Source organism: Coregonus clupeaformis, chromosome 31 (genome assembly GCF_020615455.1).
Source record: "Coregonus clupeaformis isolate EN_2021a chromosome 31, ASM2061545v1, whole genome shotgun sequence".
Taxonomy (NCBI): domain Eukaryota; kingdom Metazoa; phylum Chordata; class Actinopteri; order Salmoniformes; family Salmonidae; genus Coregonus; species Coregonus clupeaformis.
The window spans coordinates 35,579,001-35,604,064 of NC_059222.1; the positions used below are offsets into that span (position 1 = coordinate 35,579,001).

General features: G+C 44.2%; 1 protein-coding gene across 1 annotated transcript in view; it reads left to right on the forward strand.

Annotated features, from left to right (window-relative positions):
- Positions 1 to 24,513, forward strand: part of LOC121548086 (inactive heparanase-2-like) — a 122,842-nt gene extending 98,329 nt beyond the window's left edge. The window contains exons 7-12 of the mRNA XM_041859474.1: positions 230 to 323; positions 2,320 to 2,426; positions 2,638 to 2,752; positions 10,452 to 10,597; positions 16,306 to 16,452; positions 24,266 to 24,513. Of these exons, the coding sequence (XP_041715408.1) occupies positions 230 to 323; positions 2,320 to 2,426; positions 2,638 to 2,752; positions 10,452 to 10,597; positions 16,306 to 16,452; positions 24,266 to 24,428 (772 nt within the window). The 3' untranslated portion in view covers positions 24,429 to 24,513. The remainder of the gene's footprint in view (positions 1 to 229; positions 324 to 2,319; positions 2,427 to 2,637; positions 2,753 to 10,451; positions 10,598 to 16,305; positions 16,453 to 24,265) is intronic.
- Positions 24,514 to 25,064: the final 551 nt, after the last annotated feature.

Here is a 25,064-nt window from a genome sequence, read left to right on the forward strand (position 1 = left end):
ACCATAGAATCAGACTTTGGCCTTATGAGAATGAGTTGAATATACTTCCTGATAAGTGCAAACTCTGTTTAAGTTGCAACGTGTAATAATGTAGTGAGGGCATTTGGCATCAAATTTTTTTAAAAGTGTAAACAACCTAACCATCATGTCACAAAAGACGTTACCCTGTGCATTTATCAGAAGTCACCTGTATTCTCTGTGTGTGTGTGTGTTATTGTTGTGTCTGTAGTTACTACATGGATAGCAGAGTGACCAAAGTAGAGGACTTTCTGAAGACTCGCCTGCTGGACACCCTGACTGAACAGATCACTAAAGTACTCACGGTGAGAGAAAGGCAAGGGTTGACACAAGGTCTCAGGCAGTGTCACTCATCATGTAAGAGTGGTTCAACAAATCACCTCCGTTACACGTGCCTCTGCTGATCACCTGCCCTGCTTCTCCCCTGCTCCCCTGCTGCCTGCTCCGTCCCTCCATAGGCCCTACCTCTGTATGGACACAATTCTATGGATCTCAACTCTCAGATCTAGAGCAGGAACTTCCCTCAGAGAGAAAAAGAAGGCCATAAGAACCTGTCTGTCTGTCTGTCTCTGTAGGGTGGGTCGATCGTGCTCACAATTAAGTAATAATTGCTACTAACACTATTTCCAATATAGTCACTGAGTCTCTGAGCTGGTAGAAAACACCCAACTCTTCTCCATTGTAAAAGAGAGGGAAGGATCCTCTCAAAGGCTATTTACCCTCACTGACCCCCCCAAAGCCCATTAAAACAATCAAAGAATGATGTGTGCCGCCCTACTGTGTGAGTGTGTGTGTGTGCGTGCGCATGTGTGTCAAATCAAAATCAAATCAAAGTTTATTTGTCACCTGCAACAGGTGTAAACAGCACAGTGAATTGCTTACTTGCAAGCTCTTCCTCAACAATTCAGTATTCAATATCAAAGGTAAATAAACTGATCATCCAAGCGTGTGTGAGCATGCTTGTGCTGTATGTGCTTGTGCATATTCGTGTGTCTGTGTATGTGTGTGTGTGTGTGTGTGTGTGTGTCCATTTGCTGCCAGTACTAATGGTTATCTGGAAGCTGTTTAGAGCAGAGAGAACAGGTCCTCGGGACAGAGATCCATTTACCTGGGTTAGCTGTTTACAGCAGAGAGAACAGGTCCTCGGGACAGATCCATTTACCTGGGTTAGCTGTTTACAGCAGAGAGAACAGGTCCTCGGGACAGATCCATTTACCTGGGTTAGCTGTTTAGAGCAGAGAGAACAGGTCCTCGGGACAGATCCATTTACCTGGGTTAGCTGTTTAGAGCAGAGAGAACAGGTCCTCGGGACAGATCCATTTACCTGGGTTAGCTGTTTACAGCAGAGAGAACAGGTCCTCGGGACAGATCCATTTACCTGGGTTAGCTGTTTACAGCAGAGAGAACAGGTCCTCGGGACAGATCCATTTACCTGGGTTAGCTGTTTAGAGCAGAGAGAACAGGTCCTCGGGACAGAGATCCATTTACCTGGGTTAGCTGTTTAGAGCAGAGAGAACAGGTCCTCGGGACAGAGATCCATTTACCTGGGTTAGCTGTTTAGAGCAGAGAGAACAGGTCCTCGGGACAGAGATCCATTTACCTGGGTTAGCTGTTTACAGCAGAGAGAACAGGTCCTCGGGACAGATCCATTTACCTGGGTTAGCTGTTTAGAGCAGAGAGAACAGGTCCTCGGGACAGAGATCCATTTACCTGGGTTAGCTGTTTAGAGCAGAGAGAACAGGTCCTCGGGACAGATCCATTTACCTGGGTTAGCTGCTGAAGCTGGCTCCGGGCCAGCAGGATGGGACTAAAGTTGGAGGAGATCGACTGTCCAGTTCAGCTCAGTCCAGAGGTTCGATCAATCGTATTATTTTTTAAACTAAATTAAACGTTCTAACCTCACATTGCGGTCACTGAACAAAGGACATTCTCATTACTCCTTTTTTTCTCTCTCTTTCTTTGATCTCATCCCTATTTTTCTGTTGTGTATCCCCCTTTCTCCACCATCTCTCTCTTTCCTCTCTCTCTCTCTGTCCCCCTCTCTTTCCTCTCTCTGTCCCCCTCTCTTTCCTCTCTCTCTCTCTCTGTCCCCCCCTCTCTCTCTCTCTCTCTCTCTCTCTCTCTCTCTCTCTCTCTCTCTCTCTCTCTCTCTCTCTCTCTCTCTCTCTCTCTCTCTCTCTCTCTCTCTCTCTCTCTCTCTCTCTCTCTCTGTCCCCCTCTCTCTCTCTCTCTCTCTCTCTCTCTCCGTCCCCCCCCCCTCTCCTCTCTCTCTCTCTCTCTCTCTCTCTCTGTGTCTCTCAGGTAGTGAATAGCCATGCTCCTGGTAAGAAGGTGTGGTTGAGTGGAGTAGGTCCGGCGTGGTCTGGAGGAACCAATAACCTCTCTGATACCTATGCCGCTGGCTTTCTGTAAGTACAGTCAATCAATCTATCTATGAATGAATGAATCAACCTGTAAATCAATCAACGTATCACCTCACTCAGGCATTATTCTCACTTGTTTGTGTGTGTTTGTGTGTGTGTGTGTTTGTTTGTGTGTGTGTATGTGTGTGTGTGTGTGTGTGTGTGTGTGTGTGTGTGTGTGTGTGTGTGTTTGTTTGTGTGCGTGTATGTGTTTCAGGTGGCTGAACACTCTGGGTATGGCAGCGATGCAGGGGATTGACGTGGTCCTGCGACACTCGTTTTTTGACTATGGATACACACATCTCGTAGACCAGCACTTCAACCCACTACCGGTTAGTCTCACACTCTGCTCTCCTTATCATCGTGAAGCAGCACTGGACAAATCATTCCTTTATATTCTCACTGTATAACAAGGGAAAGTTCATTGGAGGTATTGCCACTCTGGTTAGCTACTCTTAGTCCAGTCTTCAGTGTGGCTTTGGGCAGCTACTCTAGGTTCATCACAGTCCTCTGTGGCACCTCGCGTTCTTTCCCCAGTGTTCTTTCCCGTGGGAGCTATTAGGCCAGATGAAAGGCGTTTAGTGGTGTTGACTGGCTGGACGAGGGGGCGAATCACTGTGGAACCATAGCCCTTTGTCAAGGACCAGGATGGTGTCACGACTCTCCCCTTCCCCCCATCACAAAATGTTTGCCCCTCTGTGTGCAGCGCTGGGCTGGTGACAGATCTGCACAACCTGAGCTGTAGATGCCACAAAAGGCTGCTACTCCCCCCTCCGGTACTGTCTGCAATGGCGCAGTCCAGCCCTGGCTCTCACCACTGCCTTCTGCGGTTGGGATTGGACCACGCTGGATCAGGGGTACAGGACTATGCTCAGGGCAAGCTTTATGCCCAACTAACCATTGGCTGGATGACAAGTTGATTAGTTGAATAAGGGGTTTTAGTGCTAGGCTGGGAAAAAAGCCTGCACACCGTGTGGGTCACCAGAACCAGCACTGAAGGAGTGTTTACTTGTTAAGGGTTCTGCCAGAGATTGAGACATCCAAGACTCTTTGATCCAGACAGAGTCAGTGATACTGTAAGGGGTGGTGTGAGGTGTGACCCAGGTACGGTGCAGGATAGACAATAGGCTGTAGGCAGAGATGGTGAAACAAGGATCTTTACTGGTGGTCCCAAAGCCACGATACAAAACAACGGACTTAACACGATAAAAGAAAGGTGGAGCAAATAAGTCTCCAAAAACAGGCTGACAGCCAAAATACAAAATAGTAACTATGACTGAAATAATAAAGAAACAGGGAGAACACTTCTCAAGTACCTGTACATACTTCTCCGATCAGACACTGATTAGTACTGCTGAGCATAGAGAAACTAGCAGAGAAAACTGAGCAAGGGAACACAGGGAAGTGAGGGCATAAATACACAGGTGAACAGGTAGACACAGGTGACACCAATAGGATGATGGTTAGTCCAGACTGTGAGTAAGGAGGTGCCTAAGGTTGTCGGAGGAGGACACCTAGTGGGTCGCTCCGGAAGTGCGACCCCCTACTGCAACATGATTCAATGCTACTGTGGCGCCAAGTTGTTAACAATGATTTATCAACAACTGGTGGATGACTAAAGAAGATGTGGAGAACTTCTTACTTTATTTAGCTGCTGCAGGGATGGGTGGTGTTCATTAGGGAGACGTCTCTAGTCAACGCTCCAAAGCTAGAGGATATAAATAATATATAATTAAGAATAATTCAGATTTTTTCAAACTGGGACCATTACTGGTGTCTATACCTGATGCAAAGCATGAAACATTTACTGTGTAGACCTGACATTGGGAGGTCTTGGCAGTGGCTTTCAACACATTTTTAAAATGAATTAAACGCTTTAAAAAAAGTGTTTTTAAACACTTATTCTGCTTCTACCAACCGCACTAACGATTCAATAAGAACTATGAACCGTACATGATACAGACAACATCTTGGTATCATTATACTCCTTATTGTGTGCTCTAAAATATGTAGTATGTCTTGATTCTGAAATAATTTTTTACACATTCATTTATTCAACATTAAAACATTAAATATGAATATCTCAAAAGTACCCTTTTTGATTTTGCTCATTTTAAAACATATTGTTTGGAACGATATACACTACATACATAACATTTGTTAAAGTAGGAGGCACAGAGCACCAGGTGTCCTTGGGAAGTCTATTTCCCGCTGTGAAGGCGAGAACAGCCAGTTTTTTTGTGACTGCTCAGGGTAGACAGCCTATTGTTTCTGATATATATTACAGAGATCAGCACTTCTAACTGGTCCAGGCACTAGACAGAAAATAATCATGTCCAGAACTCTGATATACACTGAACAAAAAAATAAATGCAATATGTAAAGTGTTGGTCCCAAGTTTCATGAGTTGAAATAAAAAATCCCAGAAATTGTCCATACCCACAAAAAGCTTATTTCTCTCAGATTTTGTGCACAAATTTGTTTACATCCCTGTTAGTGAGCATTTCTCCTTTGCCAAGATAATCCATCCACCTGACAGGTGTGGCAAGAAGCTGATTAAGCAGCATGATCATTACACAGGTGCACATTGTGCTGGGGACAATAAAAGGCCACTTTAAAATGTGCAGTTTTGTCACACAACACAATGCCACAGATCTTTCAAGTTTTGAGGTAGTGTGCAATTGCCATGCTGACTGCAGGAATGTCCACCAGAACTGTTGCCAGAGAATTTAATGTTAATTTCTCTACCATAAGCTGTCTCCAACGTCGTTTTAGAGGATTTGGCAGTACGTCCAACCGGCCTCACAACCGCAGACCACCTGTAACCATGTCAGCCCAGGACCTCCACATCCGGCTTCTTCACCTGCGGGATCGTCTGAGACCAGCCACCCGGACAGCTGATGAAACTGAGGAGTATTTCTGTCTGTAATAAAGCCCTTTTGTGGGGAAAAACTAATTCTGATTGGCTGGTCCTGGCTCCCCAGTGGGTGGGCCTGGCTGCCAAGTGGGTGGGCCTGTGCCTTCCAACGCCTGGCTGCACCCCTGCCCAGTTAAGTGAAATCCATAGAGTAGGGCCTAATGAATCTATTTCAATTGACTGATTCCCTATATGAACAGTACCTCAGTCAAATCTTTGAAATTGTTGCATGCGTTTATATAGTTTTTCAGTATAGATGTAGAATTTTAATTTGATCACCCTGTTGCAGGAAATGTAAAACGTGTTTTTGGCCCAGCACATGTGAAGATGTTTGGGATGTGACCTCAGCTTAGGATATTAACCTGCTTCATGGGTGGTTTGTCTGTTAAACTGATATGGGCCTCCGTCTGTTCTCCTCCTCTCCTCCCTGTTTATAGGTCCTGGTATGCCTCTCTTTTCATTATTTTTATTGCTCTCACCCTCCTTCTTTCTCTCTTCTACGAGATCATGTCCTCTCTCTCTCTCTCTCTCTCTCTCTCTCTCTCTCTCTCTCTCTCTCTCTCTCTCTCTCAGCTGTATACATTGTTGGATACACCCCTGGATTTCTGACACGTGCTAGGCTCTGTCTCTCTCTATAACAGTAAAACGTTACGTATGTGGCTAAAGTGCAATCCCAGTTCATGTAATTACACTACACTGTAGCTGCCAAAGAGTGTGTTTACTGTGTGTTTATTCCAATTATTTACTCTCTCTAGGATTCCAGAGTTTAAAGACACAGAAGGCTGTTGAAAAGATACTGCTCTGGTTTTCTGTGTTTTCTGGTTGATAAAATGGTTATGTTGCTGTGTGTTACTATTATTTACTGCAGGTTTCCACATTGCTTTTATACCTGCCCCTAATTAAAACGGACTGCACATTGTTAACCCCTCTCTTAATACAGTCACTGTAAATAAAAACATTAACCCTCCCTAATTAGAAGCATTCTAACACTAATGGCCAAGCCCTTGTACTGACAGCCTAACGGTTAACCTTGCACTTTTATCTGTAAAGGCTGCAGAGTTAACAAGGTCTCAGTCTCATTTAGCCAGCTCAGGTAGATGCTCAGGGATTCTTTTTTTCTACTCTCTCTCTCTCCCTCCCTCCTCATCTCCCGGTCCACTGCTGTTTCTTCATCCTTCCATCTTTCCCTCGCTCCTTCCTTTTCTACCTCTCTACATCCCTCCCTTCTCACTAGGTAGATGCAGAGGATTCTCCCCCCATTCATCTCCTCCTCTCTATTGACTGCAACGTTTCAAACACAAGGTCTTTGCCATCCAGTTGTTTCTCACATCTATACTTTCTATACACTGCACCTGGAAGTGTCTGCTACTTGTACACTACCCAGTTATCACATTTGGTTCCTTGGAAGTTGTGGGAACATATGATTTTGGTTTCACATTAGTTGTGGGAACGAAGCCCTACGTTTCCTGGGAACATTACATTTACATTGCAGGGAGGTTCTGATAATGTTTTACTCTGGTTGCTTAAACGTTTTCCTGGGAGTTTTTTTTTAAAGCTCTGAGAATGGAAATTAAAGGTTATTTGGAGGTTTTTGAATAACTTCCTTAAAACTTTGACTGAATGTTTCAATAAGACTTGTAATAACACTGATAGCTTATTGTGGTTTAACTTTTTTGAACTCCAAGCACAGATTTGCTTAGGCATTAATCATGCAAACATAAATGTTTTATTGTGACACAGCATCAGTGCGATTCGAACCTATAATCTTCTGTTCACTATCAATGGAATTAGTCCACTGCGACACCAGGATGGAGCTAGCATGCTATGGGTATTTTACGCATACAAAGCTGTTCATTTTAGTTTGTTCAAACAGACCCCATTTCAAAGGAAACAAGCACTCATTAAGATCAGGTGTGGCCAATTAGTGGGCACGGCTAACACACCTAATCACACTTAACAAGATAGAGGATAGAGAGTTTTGTTGATGCTGAGAATGGAATGTATATGTTTTTAAATAACATTCTTAGAATGTTCTCTGAACATTACAAACATTTTCCTGTGTTTTTCAAGAAAAGTTTTCTTACGTTCTCAGAACAATTTGAGAACATTACTTTAAATAGAACCATGAGGAAACCTGTAGGAAACGTTATGCTGAAGTACTGAAATTCCCACAGAAGAACATTGTTTCTTAATGTTTTCTCAGAACATTCCCAATGTCAAACCAGTTGGAGAACATTCCTAGAACATTACCTAATTTGTATTTTAATTACATTTAACCATGTTTGAACTTTTAGGAAACATTCTGTTAAAGTAATGAAATACCAAGAAAAAAACTTTTTTTTGTCAAGTTACTTAAATGTGCTGAAAATGTTCCAAAGCCAAGCAACTATACTGCACCATTCCCAGAAAGTTGTCGGGAAGGTAGTATGAAAAATAATCACAGGACAACAAAGCTCTAAGAAACATATGGTTCTCAGAACGTTATGTGCTAGCTGGGTACTTATAAACTGATCTCTTCAAACTATACCCCATTCTCAGGGTGGACTATCCACTATCCTTCCCTGAGTGTATTCTCTCCCTGATCCTCTCCCTGCTCTCCAGATGTATAACTGGGCACAGCCTTTAGACATCTCATTGACATCTCCATCTCTCTCTGTTAGTAAATCAGATACACACGATTGCCTGGTTAAACCTGCTCGTTAATCACAGCTCTGACTGATCAGACAGAGACAGACCTCTGTGGAGGTCAGGAAGTTTCACTGACCTAATGGGTTTTGTCTCTTGGAAACCAGGTTAGGCAAATCTATGTAGACTGATAGACTCATAGAATATGAGTCTCTAACATAGAATACCAGGCTTCTTTACAGACAGACACAGTGTAAAAGGAGAATAAAATAGTGTCCCCAGTGTTTGATATTATCTCTCTTTCTAGCTGGCTAGAGAGAGGCACTCGTAATCACAGTCTACACTCCAAGGCTCTCACCCCAAGAACCACAGTCTACACTCCAAGGCTCTCACCTGAAGAACCACAGTCTACACTCCAAGGCTCTCACCTGAAGAACCACAGTCTACACTCCAAGGCTCTCACCTGAAGAACCACAGTCTACACTCCAAGGCTCTCACCACAAGAACCACAGTCTACACTCCAAGGCTCTCACCCCAAGAACCACAGTCTACACTCCAAGGCTCTCACCCCAAGAACCACAGTCTACATAGTCTAAATATACAGATTTCTTCATAATAGTGTCTGCTCTGTTCCTAGCGGCCCCTGTCTATAGCCCGGTCTATAAGCCTGTCTATAGGCCTGTCTATAAGCCTGTCTATTTGTCTGTCTATAGCCAAAATTGTACACTTCTGTTCTGTACTCTTACAGTACTCTGGGCTCTCCCAATAGCGGAGCAGCAAATTAAGTTAAAGCTTGGCCTGCTGGAAAAAAATAAACCCTTAAATGTTGCCATATGCAGGATTGCATGGGAACTTCCTGACACACACATGTTGTTCAGAACCTCTGGTGAGGTGTTGAGTCTGGGGAGAGGGGAGAGGGGCATGACAGGGGAGAGGAAAGGACAGGAAAGGAGAGGAGAGGAGAGGAGAGGAGAGGAGAGGAGAGGAGAGGAGAGGAGAGGAGAGGGGAGGGGAGGGGAGGAGAGGAGAGGAGAGGAGAGGAGAGGAGAGGAGAGGAGAGGAGAGGAGAGGAGAGGAGAGGAGAGGACAGGACAGGACAGGACAGGACAGGACAGGACAGGACAGGACAGGACAGGACAGGACAGGACAGGGGAGAGAGAGCAGAGAAGAGAAGAGGAGAGAAGGGTAGAAGAGTAGAGAGAAAAAGAGGAGGTGCAGAGACCACTGTAAAGTTGTGTGCTTTGCTCTGCAAGTGGGTTGGCGTGTGAATACATGTCCAAGGCTCCCATGTCTTTGCTGAGAGGGCAGGGTAGTGTGCTATTCTATTGTATTTTTCATTTCAGAATTTCCACCATGTTTTTTTCCAGGCATATTTCAGTTACATTTTTTGACTTTCATTTTATTAGACGTTCACATCCATCCTGCAGCTAAACAAACATAACAAAGACTAGTAATAGCTCCTCACTGTGGGATCCAATAGTATATATTATATTGTCTCTTTCAATAAAGACTGAAGCATCGGTATCCAGCTTCTAACCCTGGTCTGGGCATCATTGTAACTAGACACCAGTGCAGCCTCTCTGCGATTCCCACGTGTTCTTTTACTACTTTTAATTGAGGTGAATACTGTTATAATGTGAGATTTGCATTGAACTGGACACTTGTAAACACAGAGGGCTCAGCATTCAGTTGATTCTCTCAACACATTCTGTGGTGTGTTATAATATGATTCTGTTCTATACAACTGTTAGACATAGGGGAGTGTTTTAGCACCTTTGCAACTCTACAACCCACTGTTCTGACATACTACATGTACAACCAGGTCTCCACCTCCAGGACATTTAGCCCATTACAGTCTAAGACCTGTCTAAGCCGGAGGAGGGGGGAGGGGGGGTTGTTCTACTAAGCTATATGGAATTGTTTTAAGAATGTCATAACAAGGATCAAAAGGAAGTTTGTTCTGAAGTATCTGTCCTATATCTGAGAGGTATAAGAAAGATCAGGAAACATTTCCTTTTTTAGTTTGTACCATTTTTCAAATGGTACCAGGGGACCTTCAGATGAGTCTTGTGAGGCCTGTGGGCGTCCTAGAGCAAAACAACTGACATGTAGAGGGGTCATAATAGTTTGTAGGCCAAACCGTTTGGGTGCTACAGACGATTTTGTGAGAAGGTCTGACAAACACCGCTCTCTGTCATCTTTCACCGCAGATGTGGATTGAGACGCATCCAAGGCAAAAAAAAACAGATATCTCTAGCTTAAACTGACGGATGTTTATGGGGATTTCTGTATTATGCTAATTAGAGTTACGCGGGGGCGCCGACATCGACTCTAGTTAGCCTGACCTTATATAGTTGTTGACATGTCAATGGCCTCAGTGGAACACTATGGAACAGGGAATATCACTATGGTAGCTCATGCTTACTTTGGCTTTGCACTGTGTAACAGGTGTTTGTGTGTATGTGTGTATGTGTGTCCGTATGTTCCAGGACTACTGGTTTTCACTGGTGTTCAAGCGTCTGGTGGGTCCCAGAGTGTTGGCGGTGCGGGTAGCAGGCTTACAGAGGAAACCACGGCCAGGAAGGGTCATACGAGACAAACTACGCATCTACGCACACTGTACCAGCTTCCACAAGTAAGTGCTGCAGCCCTATACCAGCTTCCACAAGTAAGTGCTGCAGCCCTGTACCAGCTTCCACAAGTAAAAACTATTGCCATACACTGTACCAGCTTCAACAAGTAAAAACTACAGCTATACACTGTACCAGCTTCCACAAGTACAATTTTGTAAGTACAATTTTGGCCTAAGGACAAAGATTAGCAGGGTGGCTAAAAAGCACTCAAAGCTCAGACTTCTATGGCTTGTTCCATTTTCCTTACCTTTGTGTTACATTCTCAATAGCTTCACAGACACCTGAGGCACGGTGTCTAGTCACGGTGTCTAGTCTCTCCTGTACTATAGCCCATTAACAAGCCACTCTAGCCATGATAAATCACATTAATTACCCAGTCTGCCACGATTCTGCCTATTCAGCTCATAAATAACTGTCATCCAGACATCTCCGTCTTTCAGAGAGGCCAGGCCATAAAACTTAACAGGTATCACTTATCAGGTGTGTGAGGGACTCTTCTCTTCGTCGAAGAGGCGGCGACAGTCCTTTATCCCAGCTCGGATTGGTTGGAGGGGGTTTTGGGGGAGTGTGAGGGGAGATGGAGGTACAATAGGGACGTCTGTCCCAGAATAGATAAAGAGCAGCACCGTCCCCCTGTTCCCCCTGTTCAAGGTTATCATTTAACCCAGCCGTATGTAGTGTAACAGGTCAGCAGCAGAGCTTTCAGCACCAGGCTAGACTTACTGCCCTCCGTCCTACCTATACACACACGGCTCAGTTACATCTGTTCACTTGGCTCCACACACTACATTATCTAAATGTAATAACTATGTTCTATATTTTTATTGAATATACAATAAACACATATAAGCGTTTATCAGTCTTCCGTCTTTGCTGGTGAACATTTTATTTGATCTCTATCCCCAGGTCAAAGCCATTGGATGTGTCTCTGGGCTATTCCATCTCAGTTGCAGGTGTGGTGTAGAGAGCAGTAGCGTAATGATACACTCAAGGGACTCGGTATCTACTGATACAGATACAAACACACCTCACATCTGATCTGTAACCCATGGTGTGGCCTGTTGACAGATCTGCAGAGATCTGAAATAGTTGTCATCCAATGCTTTCCATCTGGCACCTGGAAGGATAGGACGGTGACTATCGCCTCTTATGATGGGAGCCCGTAACCCCTGGCACAGAACTTATATCTGGATCTCAACATTCATCCTCTTTTCACCAGTTAGCGGTTTCAGTACTCTTTTGCCATTAAGGGTATTGTATTCTTCTAGCCAGTTAGCCATTTAGCGGTTTAAGTACTATTTTGCCATCAAGGGTATTGTATTCTTCTAGCCAGTTAGCCAGTTAGCCCGTTAGCGGTTTCAGTACTCTTTTGCTATCAAGAGTATTGTATTCTTCTAGCCAGTTAGCCAGTTAGCCCGTTAGCGGTTTCAGTACTCTTTTGCTATCAAGAGTATTGTATTCTTCTAGCCAGTTAGCCAGTTAGCAGTTTCAGTACTCTTTTGGTATCAAGGGTATTGTATTCTTCTAGCCAGTTAGCCAGTTAACGGTTTCAGTACTATTTTGCTGTCAAGGGTATTGCATTCTACTAGCCAGTTAGCTAGTTATCAGTTTCTAGCTTTCCAGACATTCAGTGGTTAGCATGGTCTGTTTCACTCTGAACTAATGTTCCAGCATCAAACAACGTGAAGGGTTGTTTACATTCCTGCTTCTAATACCTCAGAACCTCATCGTTTTGAAATCCTGGACTGTCTCTATCCCTCTCTCCATCTCTCCGTCTAATCTATCGGTATCTATCCCTCCATCTCTCTCTCTGTCTGATACATCCCAGCCCTGAGCGATGTTTGGCATAAGGCTTCAATAGTTGAGCAGAATAAATACTCCTGGGCTGACCGATTACACTGTCTGACACAAAGACAGACATACAGACAGACTTTGGTTTCTGTATACAGAATTGACCAACCCTGATTCTAATCTGTTCTCTGTCTATGTGTCTATGTTAGCATTTTTCAAGTCACTTGAATCGGCTCTCTGTGGTTCTGCTCAGCGTTTCCTTGTTGTACGATGAGGTGTAGAAACAGAGAGTGAACAAAAACCTGAAGCCGTGGGAGATGGAGAGCGAGAGAGATGATGGAGATAGAGAGATGGAGAGATTGCTAATCAGAGAAGGATTGCCAGTCGGCCTGTCTGACAAAGCCCAACCCTGACCCTTAACAATGTGGTCCTCTGAAACATATGGTACACCCACACACCACACACACACACACACACACACACACACACACACACACACATACACACGCACACACACACACACACACACACACACACACACACACACACACACACACACACACACACACACACACACACACACACACACACACACACACACACACACACACACACACACACACACACACACACACACACACACACACACACACACACACACACACACACACATACACACACACACACACACACACACACACACACACACACACACACACACACACACACACACCCTGAAACATATGGGACCACTCCAGTTGTGTTGATCCAGCCTTCACATTAGACAGCTTATTACATTTTATCATGTTTTTCTTATCTTTCTCTGGTAGATATTTACCTTTGGCAAAAATCCCCTAAATCCTCTCCCCAGCACTCACAACACACGCAGTGTTGTCTGTGTAATTCTAGGAGGTCAGTCACACACTTTCACACCCTCCAATTGATCCCTAATGTGATGTGAGTAGGGACTACAGGTCTTAGGTCTTGAGCATATCAAAACATATTAGATCCCTTCAATCTCATCATATACCACAGTGTTATGAAATGTACTGTAAATATCTAGAAAAGGGGCCAAGAGGGCAATGGAAGAATAACATAAAATACCGTTTTATATGGATTTATATACTAAAAATAAATAATAGGTTTAGGATTCTTATAAAGATAAATAATAGATTACAGTGGGTTTATGGAATGCTTCGAACACGTTGATTTACCATTTTACCATTGTTATTCTTTCACGAGAGTGTTTTGATCCTGTTATTACAGTTTTTGCCTATTGCTTACACACTTTTTGCAGAATTTGGCTCATTATGTCAAAACTCAACACACAAGCCAATCAGACATAGCACTTGGAGATTAACAACTCACATATTTGCCAAAATGAAACACTGCAATCAAAACTTAACACTCCTTTCTAAAAATGAAATTCTTGCAACACAACCATACACACACAAGCAACATTTGAATTACTCTTTCATATCACCAGCAACACACTGATGGGCTTTATATAAAACACTGCAGTCTTTGTGTTTCTATTTTTATTGTCATTTTATTGTCATTGTCTTCTGTAAAACTCAAAAGTAGAATTTCTGCACTAATCAAACAGTATTTACAAAAACGTTTTTTTACAAAAAAACAAACATTCTTACAGAAATTCTTAACATCAAATTTAGCAACAAAACAAAAGTAAAAAAACAAATCAATTACTGGATAAATTGCTATTGGGGGAAAAAACATATACTTGTTTTGTGTGTGTGTGTGTGTGCGTGTGTGTGTGCGTGTGCGTGTGTGTGGTGGGGGGCGGGGGTGCTTATGGATCACGCCTTCTGTTCGGATCTGGCCACAAGACCTCGTCAACATCACAAGCGATGTCCTCGCGGGCTAGGCATCGGGGAAAATATCGCCTTGTGTGCCGAATCCACCCTTGGATTGATCCCACCTCAATGTCTCCACATGCCTCTTCCATTGCTTGCAGAAGAGTCATGCGGGCATGTGGTTGCCAATCATATACTTTCCACCGCCACGCTGAAAATAATTCCTCGATTGCATTTAGAAAGGGGCTGTAAGGGGGCAGGTATAAAACTGTGAAATTATTATGGTTGTTGAACCAATCTCGGACCACAGCAGCCCGTTGGAAACTAACATTATCCCAGATGACAACAAACCTGGGCTGCTGTGGTCTGTCCTGCACAACTGCATGTAGTGCATCTAGAAATGCAATGATCTGTCCTGTATTGTAGGGACCTAGAGTGGCATGATGATGCAGGACTCCTTGGACACTAATTGCAGCACACAAGGTGATATTTCCCCCACGCTGCCCAGGGACATTTACAACAGCCCTTTGTCCAACTACGTTACGGCCCCGACGCCTGGTTTTGGCCAGATTGAAGCCTGCCTCTTCCACGTAGATGAACTCATGTGGCAGTTCGGCGGCATCAAACTCCAGAACTGTCTGTAACAGAAAATATTGAATAGTGTTACTGAAAACACATACAGTAACTACAATGTCTATATTTTCACACAAGTAGGGGCTGGGTTGGGTGAGTATAGACAAAAACTACAAGCTACAGGCATACTGTACTTTCAAACTGTACACAGTACTGCAACATCACAATGGTATTCCTTTACATATACAGTACTTCACAGCACTACCCATTTTTGTATAGTATAGTTAGTACAGTAATACTGTAATATGATACAGAATCATGTGACACATACAGTAGGTACAGTCTGGAGTAGAAACTTGAAGATATACCTGTTCTCCAGTCGGAATGTCCTTATTATCGATGCTACTGTGTAGCGACTGAGGTTAGGGTGGACTCTTTGCCCAGCCTCCCTCATGGACAGGCCAAGATTTATCACATGGTCCACCAGAGTAGCCCTGATGTCATCTGATATACGTCTCCGCACTGGTCCTCGTCCTCTTCCATGTCCTCTTCCACATCTGACTCCTCTCTCTCTTTGTCCTCCTCTTACTCTGACTCTCATTGCCTCCATGCTTGCAAAGTTCTAAAAATGGCTTACCTGAGGCCTATTTGTAGTGCTAAGGCTCAGACTGATTGGTGTTCTGTTTTCTGTGCAAGTGTTTTCAGGTGTGTATGTAAGTGCATACAATTGCCAGATGTGTTTTGCATTTTGAACAGAGTGTTTTCCCAATGATAACAGGTGATTTCGTTTTTGAACAAAGTGTCTAATGTAAGAAAACGTGTGTAGTGTTTCGCAATAAGTGTGTTACAGAATTACAAACAAAGTGCAAAGTTGACATTGTGTTTAAGCTATGGTTACACTGTGTTTAAGGTATGCTACAAGAAGTTTAGGTATTGAGGCTTTGGTCTAAGCATTCGGTTTTAGTGTGTAAGCAATGGGCAAAAACTGTAAGGCTTTTCTCTGTCTTTAAAGTGTCTATTCTCCTGTTTGGTTATTTAAGGTTCTATTGTGCTTGGCAGAGGACGATACTATAAAAGACCTTACAGATCAAGATAGAGATAGTGAGAAGAAGGGAGTGAGAGAGCAACCAAAGGTAGTCTAGTCAAAGAACGTTCTCTCGCTCTTTCTCTCTGTCTCTGCAGTGGGGGGACGGGGGGGGGGGACGGGGGGGTTGATGCTTAGTGTTTTGGGACTGATTCATATCAAATCAAATCAAATTCTATTGGTCACATAAACATGTTTAGCAGATGTTATTGCAGGTGTAGCAAAATGCATGTGTTCCTAGCTCCAACTGTGCAGTAGTATCTAACAATTCACAACAATACACTCAAATCTAAAAGTAAAATAATGGAATTAAGAAATATATAAATATAAATATATAAATATTCATGAGATTAGAAGAAGAAGAAGAAGACCATGAAAACCAATATTTGTGTTTACCTTTACTGGCTTTTAAATTTATAAAGCTTCTCTTATCTTCTATTCCTTCCAGTCATAACTACGTGAGAGGATCCATAACGATCTATATCATCAACCTGCATCGGTCGAGGAAGAAAATCAAGCTGGCGGGAACCTTACGTAACATGACTGTCCATCAGTACCTGCTGCAGCCCTACGGGACAGACGGGCTACATGCCAGGTCAGTACATAGCAGGGGCCTGACAGACACTCACACATACATACGCACTCTCTCCTTTCTCCTCACTCTCTCTCTCTCTCTCTCTCTCTCTCTCTCTCTCTCTCTCTCTCTCTCTCTCTCTCTCTCTCTCTCTCTTTCTCTCTCTCCCTTTCTCTCTTTCTCTCTCTCCTTCCATTTCTATATACTCTAGCTGTCTCAGTGATCATATGTGTATCTACGGCTAACATTTAGGAGTTTCCCCACGAGGAATTTTTATATAGAAATGCAGCTCATTTACTGCATTTCTATACAATACAAAACACTTTAAAATGCTATTTGGGGAACAGCAAAAACTTACTTCATCCTTCTAGCTGGCTAAGTACTACTAGCCACAGCCCTTCAACGTTATGCAATAGAAGTCTCTGCCGGCAGCTAGCCACCTGACTGACATATCTACAGTATAAGCGACTATTTACCAGTTGTGCACTCATTCTCCGAGAGTTGTTTTTTGTTTGTTTGGGAATGTCTGAAGACACGGCAGGAGTCGCAGGGTGGTTTTACAATTGCCTTTTGTCCGGCATCTCGCCAACACACTATCAGCAGCATCTTTAGACTAACTGCCTATTGAGCCGACTGTGAGATGGGGTAGTTCGTTTCACGTCTCAGGCGCTCAGCCTGTGCTGCGAGAGCGCGTAGTTAGCCGTTTGAGAGAGTGGTGAATGTGCTGCTAAAAAGGCAAATCCGGGAGGGAAATCCAGGTGATGCAGGCGAACATAACGAACAAACCACTGTTCATGATTCCACTCGTTCGCAAAGAGGCAAGCGCGATTAGAACTGTCCGATCAAGAGAATGGCGCCGGAGGGGATGGCTGCCGTTTTACGGGCTCCTAACCAGCTTTGCTGTTTTGTGTGTTTTTTCGCATTGTTTGTAACTTATTTTGTGCATAATGTTGCTGCTATTGTCTCTTATGACCGAAAAGAGCTTCTGGATATCAGAACAGCGATTACTCACCTCGAACTGGACGAAGATTTTTTCTTTAATGGGTTCGACGCAAAATATATACTGTTTCTCTGAGACCAGGCCCAAATCTCCGTCATTCGCGTGAAGAAAAGATGGAGGTACAGGGGGCGGAGATCAGGGTGCCTTGTGAGAATTTGTCGGCGAGTGGGTAACCTGCCTCTACCATCCGTTCTATTGGCCAACGTGCAATCACTGGAAAATAAACTGGATGGGCTCCGTTCGAGACTATCCTACCAACAGGACATTAAAAACTGTAATATCTTATGTTTCACCGGGTAACCTGCCTAAATGACTACTGCCCCATAGCACTCACGTCGATAGCCATGAAGTGCATTGAAAGGCTGGTCATGGCTCACATCAACACCATCATCCTGGAAACCCTAGACCCACTGCAATTCGCATACCGCCCGAACAGATCCACAGACAACACAATCTCAATCGCACTCCACACAGCCCTTTCCCACATGGATAAAAGGAACACCTATGTGAGAATGCTGTGCATTGACTACAGCTCAGCGTTCAACACCATAGTGCCCACAAAGCTCATCACTAAGCTAAAGACCCTGGGACTAAACACCTCCCTCTGCAACTGGATCCTGGACTTCCTGACGGGCCACCCCCAGGTGGTAAGGGTAGGCAACAACACATCTGCCATGATGATCCTCAACACGGGGGCCCCTCAGAAGTGCGTGCTTACTCCCCTCCTGTACTCCCTGTTCACTGATGACTGCGTGGTCAAGCACAACTCCAACACCATCATTAAGTTTGTCGACGAGACAACGATGGTAGGCCTGATCACCGACAACAATGAGACAGCCTTTAGGGAGGAGGTCAGAGACTTGGCAATGTGGTGCCAGGACAACAACCTCTCCCTCAACGTGAGCAAGTCAAAAGAGCTGATCGTGGACTACAAGGAAAGGAGGGCCGAACACGCCCCCATTCACATCCATGAGGCTGTAGTGGAGCGGGTTGAGAGTTTCAAGTTCCTTGGTGTCCACATCACCAACAAACTATCATGGTCCAAACACACCAAGACAGTCGTGAAGAGGGCACGACAACACCTTTTCCCCCTCAGCAGACTGCTCAGCATCGACCATAAGGCGCTACAGAGGGTAGTGCGTATGGCCCAGTACATCACTGTGGCCAAGCTTCCTACCATCCAGGACCTATATACTAGGCGGTTTCAGAGGAAGGCCCAAAAAATGGTCAAATACTCCCGTCACCCAAGTCATAGACTGTTTCTCTCTGTTACCGCACGGCAAGTGGTATCGGAGCGCCAACTCTAGGTCCAAAAGGCTCCTTAACAGCTTCTACCCCCAAGCCATAAGACTGCTGAACAATTAATCAAACGGCTACCCGGACTATTTACATTGACCTCCCCCCCTTTGTTTTTATACTGCTGCTACTCACTCTTTATTATCTATGCATAGTCACTTTGCTCCTACATACATGTACAAATTACCTAGACTAACCTGTACCCCCGCACATTGACTCGGTACCGGTACCCCCTGTATATAGCCTCGTTATTGTTATTTTATTGTGTTACTTTTTATAAAAAAGTTTACTTTAGTTTATCTAGTAAATATCTCTTGAACTGCATTGTTGGTTAAGGGTTTGTAAGTAAGCATTTCACGGTAAGGTCTACACCTGTTTAATTCGGCACATGTGACAAATAATATTTGATTTGATTTGATTTGAAGAATATACGCGTTCTGAGCTTTGATCAACGCTGGGAGGAATATTTAGATGTTGTCCTGTAATTGATTTTGTTTACTGTGTACAATAGGCTCTATATTTTTAGTATAATATTTTTTTTCAAATTAGAAAACATTATCGAGGTCCAGATCTCGGTGTCCTCGTATGTAGTTACAAACCCATGCACACACGCACAGACACCATGACCCACTGACCTGACAAGTCCAGCATACAGGAGAGAGACAGAGAGACCTAGGTTATCATAACACAGCTGTCCCTCTAGCTAACCTCCCTATGGGAAACAGGGTGGGGGGTTGTCCTTTAATAGGGAGGTTTGGAAGATAGGATTTGGGATCTCTATCAGAGAAACGTGCATCTCTACTGAAGCATTTTTGGTTCCACTTTAAATAAACCGCAACTTTAAAGTCTCAAGCCTTCATAAACCCTTTATAAGGCCTCCATACTGTAAATACGTAGTGCTGGACTGAAGCAAAAACCTGCATAGCCCTGCAGCCCTCCAGGACCATAGTTGTCTAGATACTATACAGCAGGGTTCCCCCAACTGGCGGTAAGTGGGCCTTTTTTTTGCCCCCGTCAGTTTTCGGAGAATTTTGATTTATTATTATTATTATAAAACATTTAGAATTGTCATTGTTGGACATAAAAGACTGTAAAAACACCAGAAAAGTATTATTTGTTTGTGGAGGTTAGTGAAGCCTGTTATTCTGTGATGAGGTGGTGATGAAGGAGTCAGGCACAGGAGGGTAAATCACAGAACAACAGGCTTTAATCCGCAAAATACAGGTTTACGCAGAAATGCGTCAAACACACTCTAGGGCACAAAACAGGCGCACTGGAAAATACAAGGCACACGGGAAAAATACTCCTGTCGATAAACAATACACGAGTTCCACCGAGCTTCACTAACCTCCACAAACAAACAATCCCCCACACAGACAAGGAAGCAGAGGGAACACTTATACAATGACTAATGAGGGAATAAGGACCAGGTGTGTGTGATTGAAGACAAGACAAATGGAGTGAAGATAAATGGATCGGCAGTAGCTAGTAAGCCGGTGACGCCGAACGCCGAAACCTGCACGAACAAGGAGGGGAGGCAGCCTCGGCGGAAGTCTTGACAATGTTGTTTATCGTTGGACGTATTTACAGTAGGAGCAAATGTTCAGGAGAGGGAAGGGGTCAGTCATGATGTACACACACACATGCACACACACACACACACACACACACACACACACACAGCAAAGAGACATCAAACATCAAAACCTCCATGGTTGAGAATTGGCCATAAAATCCGATTAGCATAATAGGTTTGTCCTGGCTTATTGAAATTGAAAAGTGAACGGTGTGGACCGTGATAAGAAACATCTGCTGGTACCAAAGGCCTTCCCAGAGGGGATGGTTCTGGTCTGGATCTGGTTCTGGTGTGATCTGGTCTGCTCCCCCAGAGCCCTCTGGGCAGATTAGCTGTTCTATCAGTTCCAGTGGCCAAGCACAGCCCAAAATCCATTCTCCCCTTTTCTCTCTTTTCTACCTCACTGTTACCATTCCATACCAGTAGCACTGCTCCGCGTTGCGTCGTGCCAAATAACAGCCCTTAGCCGTGGTATATTGGCCATATACCACACCCCTTCTGACCTTATTGCTTGATTATCTCAACACAATCATCCTTCTTCTCCTCCCCTTCTCTCTCTCTCTGTCTGGCAGTAATCCATCCTTCCACAGTTCAGCCTGGTATTCAGACACAAGGCTGATTCTGCAATAACGGTCTAATGAGTGTGTGTGTGTGTGTGTATTTCTACGTGCATGCGCGCATATGTGTGTGCTGTAATAACAGGTTAATGATGAGGATGTGTTAGTGGTGTTACAAGGGATTATAGTGGTTGTTAATAGAACCGTAAGCAGCGGAGGGGAACGCCGGCTCTGTTCTGGAGGTCTTACTGCTTTCACTCAGCATAGGCAGAGCAGTGGAGACTTTTAATATTGTTTGAGCAACTCCAGATGTCTATAAATATGACTACAACGCAACAGCCAGCCCTATATATGCAGGTCTGGCCACAGGAAATAGATGTAGGTATTAATGTGTTTTAGCATGGCTTTGCATTCCCTAGATTTAACATTTTGGTCATTTAGCAGAAGCTCATATCCAAAGCAACTTACAGGAAGAATCAGGGTCAATTGCCTTGCTCGGTGATTCGAACCAGCAAACTTTCAGTTACTGGCCCAACGCTCTTAACCTGTAGGATACTGCCACCCCAATACAAAGTGAAATGAACCAGTGAAATGTTACGAAGGGTGCACAAAGTTAAAGGATTAGTTGAAATTGAGGCTAACCAATTGTGAAAAATAATGTAATCCATGGAATACCCCAAAATGCCCTTACGTTTGCCATTATATTTTGGTCTCAATAAATCTGGTAAATCAGCCAATGAGGTGCTCTCTACAGGGTTTAATGCAACCTGGTAAATATTGCTTTTTCACAGAACAACACAGGGGAGCCCGAACTGGACTGTAGTCCAGGGGTCTTCAACCTTTTCTTGCCCAGGGACCCCCCTCCCAGGCAAACCGGCGACCCAGGGACCCCAATCATATGTTATGTCTTGTCTTATCATCAGGTGAATGATAATGGCAAGGAGAAGTAATCAACATTTAAAAATGAATAGATTTGGTAGATGGTTTTTCATTATTTTGACATCCCCACATTAAAATTTGAAGAGGAAGTGTAAACTCTAACGTAGCTTATTAGCTAGAAAAGGTAACTCCAAACACATTTTCGCTAAGCGCCGAGCAGTTACACAAAGGTTAACCATGTGATTGCAAAAATGTATGTCCAAGTCAAGAAAGCTTACCAGCAGACAGCTGCACTTGCCACACTGGTAGCCTATTTCAGGGTGCTTTTTCAAAGCCTACACTACCAGTCAAAAGTTTAGACACACCTACTCATTCAAGGATATTTCTATATTTTTTAGATTGTAGAATAATAGTGAAGACATCAAAACTATGATATAACACACATGGAATCATGTAGTAACCAAGAAAGTGTTCAACAAATCAAAATATATTTTATATTTGAGATTCTTAAAATAGCCACCCTTTGCCTTGATGACAGCTTTGCACACTCTTGGCATTCTCTCAACCAGCTTCATGAGTTAGTCACCTGGAATGCATTTCAATTAACAGGTGTGCCTTCTTAAAAGTTAATTTGAGCCAATCAGCTGTGTTGTGACAAGGTAAGGGGGGTATACAGAAGATAGCCCTATTTGGTAAAAGACCAAGTCCATATTATGGCAAGAACAGCTCAATTAAGCAAAGAGAAATGACAGTCCATCATTAATTTAAGACATGAAGGTCAGTCAATACGGAAAATGTCAAGAACTTTTAAAGTTTCTTCAAGTGCAGTCGCAAAAACCATCAAGTGCTATTATGAAACTGGCTCTCATGAGGACCGCCACAGGAATGGAAGACCCAGAGTTACCTCTGCTGCAGAGGATAAGTTCATTAGAGTTACCAGCCTCAGAAATTGCAGCCAAAATAAATGCTTCACAGAGTTCAAGTAACAGACACATCTCAACATCAACTGTTCAGAGAGGACTGTGTGAATCAGGCCTTCATGATCGAATTGCTGCAAAGAAACCACTACTAAAGGACACCAGAAGAAGAAGAGACCTGCTTGGGCCAACAAACACAAGCAATGGACATTAGACCGGTGGAAATGTGTCCTTTGGTCTGGAGTCCATATTTGAGAGTTTTGGTTCCAACCACCGTGTCTTTGTGAGATGCGGTGTGGGTGAACGGATGACCTCCGCATATGTAGTTCCCACCGTAAAGCATGGTGGAGGAGGTGTTATGGTTTGGGGGTGCTTTGCTGGTGACACTGTCTGTGATATATTTAGAATTCAAGGCACACTTAACCAGCATGGCTACCACAGCATTTTGCAGCGATACGCCATCCCATCTGGTTTGGGTTTAGTGGGACTATCATTTGTTTTTCAACAGGACAATGACCCAACACACCTCCAGGCTGTGTAAAGGCTATTTTACCAAGAAGGAGAGTGATTGAGTGCTGCATCAGATGTAATAATCATGCTGTTTAATCAGCTTCTTGATATGCCACACCTGTCAGGTGGATGGATTATCTTGGCAAATGAGAAATGCTCACTAACAAGGATGTAAACAAATTTGTGCACAAAAATGTCTCTGAGTCTTGTTTTTCCCCCTGAGAAAATTGTACAAAATTGTCCTTTATTCTTTATAACCGTGTTATTCATTTGCTATTCCACTGTGTTTAACGTCGTTTAGGCATGGAATTGGAAACCTCATTGTATTGGATTCATTAGCGTTCACGTTCAGTTAGCTAGTGGACCGCTGACTTACTACAGGCCCCCACTCACAGACGACGGGACAGGAAAACATCTATGGGAATCTGGCAGTCTCATGAAAATACAGCATTGTTGCAAAATCTAAGTAACATGTTTCTGATGAATGTTGTTTATGTTATTTCGTAGGGCTATGTATTTATGAATATCCAGTCTAATCCCCACTCCCAAAGGGGTTGAAAATCTTCTCGGTGCTCTCTGGTGCAGACTTCAATGAGTTTGTGATCAGTTCCATGCCAGTTAGTTGTATTAGACTAGGAATTCACCCATGGTAGTGCATATCAAGTCATGAATTGCCTGGAATTTAGCAAAAAGAAACCCCAACCTAGCCACTCTTCCATCTAGATAAGAAGGATCACATCTGTCACAAAACCTGTCCTAGTGTCAAGAGGCTGCCATTATGTAACTTTAGCGCCCCCTAGTGTTCAGATGACTGTACGTGCAGCCTCAGAATGACTCCTGCTCTACCAGTCCAGCTTTGAGCAGAAGTGAAACCCTAACTCCTCTCCCACCCTTCTCTCTCTCCCCCTCTCTCCCCCCTCTCTCCTATCCTTCTCCTCTCTCTCCCCCCTCTCTCCTATCCTTCTCCAACTCCACTCTCTTCGTCTCTCCAACTCCACTCTCTCCGTCTCTCCAACTGCACTCTCTCTGTCTCTCCAACTTCACTCTCTAACTCCACTCTCTTCATCTCTTCTACTCTCTCTCTCATGTCTTCCTTCAGGTCAGTCCAGTTGAACGGAGAAAGGTTGTTGATGTTGGACAACGAGACGTTCCCAGAATTGAAGCCTCAGACGCTGCGGGCAGGGAGGACGATAGCCATACCCCCTATGACCATCGGCTTCTACGTCATCAAGAACATCAACGCTTATGCCTGCCGCAGATAATCCTCAGCGTACTCCTCCTCACCTTTCACCCCTCACCCATCACCCCTCATCCTTCACCCCCACACTCCTCACCCTTTACCCCTCACCCTTCACCCCCACACTCCTCATCCCTCACCCTTCACCCCCACATTCCTCACCACCTACCCTTCACGTCTCACCCCCACACTCCTCACCCTCACCCTTCACCCCATACTCCTCACCACTCACCCTTCACCCCTCACTCCCACACTCCTCACCCTCAACCTTCACCCCAATACTCCTCACCACTAACCCTTCACCATTTACCCCCACACTCCTCACCCTTTCCCCCTTACACTCCTTACCTCACACCCTAGCCCTCACCCCTTACCCCCTTCCCTCACCACTCACTCCTTATCCCCACGCCCTCCTCCTCACCCCATCACCGCCCACACCGTTGCCTAGTACCGGACCACCCCCTCACCCCTCACCCCTCACTCCTTCATCCCTAGTCCCTAGCCCTTAGTTTCTACCTTCTGGTTCCTTATCACTAGTCCCTAGTCCCTGGTCTGACTCAGAAAGGCTTGCCCTTTGTCCCAGACAAGGGTTGCACTGAATACCTTTCAATAGCTCTCTACACCAACTCCCCATGTGCTACAAAACGGACAGTGATGATTC